Source organism: Aphelocoma coerulescens (genome assembly GCF_041296385.1).
Source record: "Aphelocoma coerulescens isolate FSJ_1873_10779 chromosome Z unlocalized genomic scaffold, UR_Acoe_1.0 ChrZ, whole genome shotgun sequence".
Classification (NCBI taxonomy): domain Eukaryota; kingdom Metazoa; phylum Chordata; class Aves; order Passeriformes; family Corvidae; genus Aphelocoma; species Aphelocoma coerulescens.
In genome coordinates, this window is record NW_027184085.1 from 51,709,268 (window position 1) to 51,714,462 (window position 5,195).

General features: G+C 48.5%; 1 protein-coding gene across 1 annotated transcript; it reads right to left on the reverse strand.

The window, feature by feature from the left end:
• Positions 1-488: 488 nt before the first annotated feature.
• Positions 489-1,901, reverse strand: LOC138103148 (tumor suppressor candidate gene 1 protein-like). Its single transcript, XM_069001196.1, has 2 exons — positions 1,278-1,901; positions 489-1,134 (listed from the first exon to the last, which is right to left on the reverse strand). The coding sequence occupies exon 1, from the start codon at positions 1,899-1,901 to the stop codon at positions 1,338-1,340; it is 564 nt and encodes a 187-aa protein (XP_068857297.1). The 3' UTR covers positions 489-1,134; positions 1,278-1,337.
• Between the last annotated feature and the right edge of the window lie 3,294 nt (positions 1,902-5,195).

A 5,195-nucleotide genomic window follows, 5' to 3' on the forward strand; every position in this document is an offset into this window, starting at 1 on the left:
GTAGGTACTGTAGTTCTTGAGCACTTAGCTAGTATTTTCTGACAATACTTAAAACTACAAAACAAAAACCACAACCAGACATCACCACCCACACTTTTTCATTAAGGAGATATTGACCGTACTGTACCAAATTGTTTTTCCATTTGGAGAATGCACTTGAGCCTGCAGATCCACATATTTAACAAGCACTACAGTCATTTATGATCAGAGGGTTATGCTGACATAATGTGAAGAAACAGCTCTTTTCAGTATAGTCTCAAAGATACTTGGAGAAAATAATGGAATTTCACCTTTTCACATTGGTTTCAACTTGAGCTGAAACAGATCTTGGCTTCTAAAGCTTTAAGAAACCAATCTCAAACCTGAAGGCACTAGACAGCCTATAACTGACATAAAAAAATAAGGAAATATTACAAAACCAACATGTCAGTTCTTCAAAAGGGTTTATTTCAACCAGCAAATTTTCTAGTGAAACACAGCTCTGAAAAATAACTAATTTCCTTCCAAACAGTAGATAATTAAGGTACAGTAAAAAAACCCAACAATTCTTTGGGCTTTGAGAAGGCATACTGCAATGACCTGAAGGGCGCTTCACCTACCATTTCAAAAAAACTCCCTGTTAAAAATTCACACTGACGACAATCATTTGGTGTATCGTAATTTTATTGATTAGCTGCAATTTTGTGTGAAAATGTGAAATTCAAATCAGTATTCATGTGATGGTAAACAAAGTCCATCATTAAAAATACAAATAGTGTTCTGCAGTTAAGTGTCCAAGGCAATTCATAGTTCAAATGATCATCAATTTTTACTGGAGCACTGACAAAAGCTTTCAAGCTTCCTCCACTCCACTCCTCTGCCTAACATACACAGACTACTAAGAACTAGTCAGTCTCCGTGGCTCTTGAAGCCTACACGACAGTCGCTAACTCAAGAAAAAAAGGTGATCCACAGCTGGTCCCCAAAGGAAGCACAGTTCAGTGCTGTGGGATGACACGAGATCAAGTGTTCTGTTCACCACGCTTTTCTCCATGACAACAGCCGCTTTGAGAGATTCCTCTCGTCTTCCAAGCGTCCGTTTCCCACATGAACCTGGTTCTCCTCGATCACCGTCAGCGCTTCCTGGGTATACATCTGGGAAAAGGATTAAAAAACCTTAACTCCTTCCCCACCCTTTCCGTGGGAAGGGCCCGTTTCGAGCGAGGGAGCTGAGGAGAGCCCCCTCGCACCGCAGGACGGTCAGAGCCGAGAGCAAGGAGGGGGTGACCCGCCCCTACCCCGTGGCGGCGGGGAGGGCCCGCAGCGCCGGCCGGCGCCGCCCCCTCCACCGGGGCCGCCTACACGGCCGGCACCAGGCTCTTCTTATCCAGCGGCTGCTCGTCCTCCTCCAGCAGCAGCTCGTCCAACTCCCCGTCCTCGGCTGCCGAGGCCTCGGGCCCGCCGGCGGCCCGGCAGCGCCGCAGGTGCCGCAAGGCCCGGCGGTGCTTCTCCTGCAGCCGCCCGAGCTGGGCGCGCAGGGCCTCCGCCTCCTCGCCCGGGTCGGCGGGGGGCTTCTCAGGGCCGGGCCCCAGCAGGGCCTGCCGGAAGAGGCAGCGGTTCTCGCGGCGCAGGCGGCGATTCTCCAGCCGCAGCCGCGCGTTCTCCTGGCGCAGCCGCGCGTTGTGCCACTCGCGCTCCTCCCGCTGCCGCAGCGCCTCGCTGTGGCTGGCCGCCAGGTCCGCGTACCGCTCCGCCAGCTGCTGCGGCGACCCCCGCGACTCGCCCCGCCAGCCCTGCCGCCCGCCGCCCGCCTCCGCGGCCCCGCCGCGCCCGCCGCTCCCGGCGGCGGCCCCGAGAGCCGCACGCCCCCCCCGCGCCGCGCCGCTGTCCCAGCGCCCGCCCACCGCGCGCATGCGCCTCATCCGTGCCGCGCCCGCCGCCGCCCGCCCGCAGCCGCCGCGAGCCGAGGGAGGGCGTCCTGTCTATGCAAATTAGGGGCGGGGCCTGAGCCGGGGGGCGGGGCCGGGCGGGGCGGCCCCAGCGCGTGCCCCTGCTGTGAGCGCGGGCGGCCGGCAGGGGGCGGGGGGCGCTGCGCTCGCGCGCGTGCCCGCGGCCCGGAACTGCGGGGGGGCCTCGCCTGGAGCGGCCCCGGGACTGCGGCCGCCGCCGGGACACTGCTCCCGGCGCTCCGGGCCGGTCAGAGCCGCCTCCAGCCTGGCCTTGAATGCTTCCACGTGAGGGGCACCCACACCTTCTTCAGGCAACTTGTGCCAGTGCCTCGCAGTAAAGAGTTTTTTGTTTAGGTCTGGGCTAAACTTGCCCTGTTTCAGCTTAGGGCCATTTTCTCTTGCCTTGTCACTACATGCCCTTGTGAGAAGTGCCTGCAATCTTCTTGTAAGGCCCATCTGAAGGGTGCTGTAAGGTCTCCCTGGAGCTTTCTCTTCTCCAGGTTGAACAGCCCCAGCTGTTGTCTCAGTCCAGGAGAGGTGCTCCAGCCCTGGGATTAACCTAGTGGCCCTCCTCTGGACTTGTTCCAGCAGCTCAAGGTCATTCATGTGTTGGGGGCCCCAGAGGTGGGCACAGCTGGACAGAGGGGCTTGCGCTACTGTGGAATACAACAGCGCAGGCTGATCCCTGCCCAACAAGGTGCGATTTAGGTTTCAGGTGTGGTTGCACAGTCGTGTGATACTCATGTGGGCCTTTTTACCATTACTTAAAAGCAGTGACTGCAGCACAAAGGAAAGGTGATGTTGACTCAGAAGCACTTGTTAAATGAACCTGGTCATACAAATGTTGTTCACTGTATCCTAGTGTTGCCGGGTTGTTGGGATTTAAGGGGTAAGACATGTAGACTAGAAGAATGTGTGACTAGTTTTGACAGCTCATAGATGATATGGCTTAAAGTAACAAGATTGTTTGGTATAAACTTACATATAAGTAGTTTTTAGTAGAAGAGAAATAGGATGTAAAAACTCTATATTGATGGCATTTTGCAGTGTGTGGTGAAGTCAATATTCTGAAAGTCTCTTCAATTCTCTTTTTCTGCCCTCCATTACATAACACATGTTGGTATCTGCAGATAGGCAGTCATTTTGAGATTACCATGATTGTACACTACGTATCACTCTGGGCTTCTGTGTATATTTTACTCTTCAGGTTGTAAACTGTGATGAGAACCATGCTTTGCTTTATGATTCAACATTTGATTAACTACCAATTGAGTCTTGAGTATGGACCCTGAAGTTCAACAAATAATGCATGCCAGTAGTTGTAATCATTATTTTCAAAACCTTTTCAGTTCTAAATGATAGCTGTTTATTTAAAACATTTAGAAAAGCAACAGCAAAGCACTGCAGAACAGAAATAATCTTAGTTTTACTGTTCTTTTGCTGTGACTGCTAACCAACAGAAATGAACAAGTATTTCTTGTATTAAGCCATTTTCCAAGGAGAGATTGACTAGGGCGTTATAGAAGTTCCACATCATGTGTTACTGGACTAGTTTCGCATTTTATTTGCATGTTCATGAAAGAAATATGTTAATGCCTGTGTATGAGTCACTTATTAATGTTGCTGCTTTATGAATCTGTGGATATACCTACCCATAAAACTTTACTTTGAACTGTAGGCCAAGTCCAAAAGAGTGCTGAAACTCTTCCATTTTTGTGGAAGCGGGCTTTACACTCCACAGAAACAGTGCAGAGGGTAATGTAGAGCTTGAGCTTTTGATGACCAGTAAGTTAAATGACAGTCATCATTAACAGCACCTTCACTTTGATCCGAGTTCCTCAAGTTTTGCAGTGAATGCTGTGTCATGGGTCTCAATTTTGTTTATTCACCGGTTTTAGTTTTTTCATGTGCTTTTATTTGATGCTGGAAAATACATGCATGTATACCTGCACAAGGAGTGATAGTCTGTATTCTTAAAAAAAACAAATGGCGTATTAGAAGGGTATTTACTGAGTTTCAGATTCCTTGGACAATGTTTAAACACCAAGTTGATGTTCATAGGTTAAAGGCAATGACAAAAAGCAGGGGTTGGGGAAAGATGATAAATCAATACAGACAAACTTTCATTGCAAGATAGGTTCACACAAAAGTATGAAGGGGGAAGGTGAAAATGGAGAAGTAACTGAAGAAGTTGAGACTAGTTGTGCAGTTTTCAGTGATTTTTTGCCCACTGAATGGCTGTGAAGGACAAAGTATTTTAAACAGCAACAATACAGTAGTGATAAATATTATTCTATTCCTTTTGATTAAAGTCCTGTGTTTACTTAATGGTGTCAGGTCTCTGTAGATAAGAGAAAGTGACAGTGCTTGTGGACTATCAGCTGGCATTAATTTTGAACCTTGTCCAACCTGCTCAGGAAAATGGCTCTTAGAAAAATACCTCACAAGGAAAATAAAAACTCTTTGTGCCTAACGTTCCCCTTATAACTGAATCTATATTTTTGAAGTGAAAGGAATTCAAGCAACCCTGCTTCTTGTGGTGAATATTAAGGGAAATATTCTCTGTGGGCTTTAGGGGAAGAGATACCAAAAGACCCAAACTGAGTTTAGTTAAATATTCTGGTGCTTTTTACAGAGCAATAGAATGGTTTGGGTTGGGAAGGATCTTAAAAGGTCATCTAATCCAAATCCCTGAAATATGCAGGGACAACTTCATCCATGTTAGGCTGCTCAGAGCCCTGTCCAACCTGACCTTGAATGATTGCAGGCATGAGGCATCCACCAGCTCTCCAGGTAGCCTGTTTCAGTGTGTCACCACTATTATAAAAAAATTTTTTTCCTATATCTGGTCTGAATCTACCCTCTTGCAGTTTAAAACCATTAGCCTTTTTCCTATCACTATAGACCCTACTGAAAAGTTTGTCCCCATCTTTCTTTAAGCCCTTGTTAAGTATTGGAACGCTCCCTGGAGCCTTCTTTTCCAGGCTGAACAGCCTCACCTCTCTCAGCCTTTCCTCACAGGAGATGTGATTCAGCTCTCTCATCATTGTTGTGGCCCTCCTCTGGGTCCATACCAAAAGGACCATATTGGTCTTATGCTCAGGACCCCAGAGGTGGATGCAGTACTCCTGGTGGGGTCTCACCAGAGTGGAATAAACGAGCAGAATCACCGCCCTTGGCCTACTGGCCACATTACTTTTGAAACAGTGTATGTTTGGCTTTCTGCGCTGTGAGAAGACATTGCTGGCTGATCTCCAGTTTTCCATT

Excerpts from the sequence above, each read along its gene's own strand:
- LOC138103148 (XM_069001196.1), bottom strand. The coding sequence starts at position 1,901 with ATGAGGCGCATGCGCGCGGTGGGCGGGCGCTGGGACAGCGGCGCGGCG.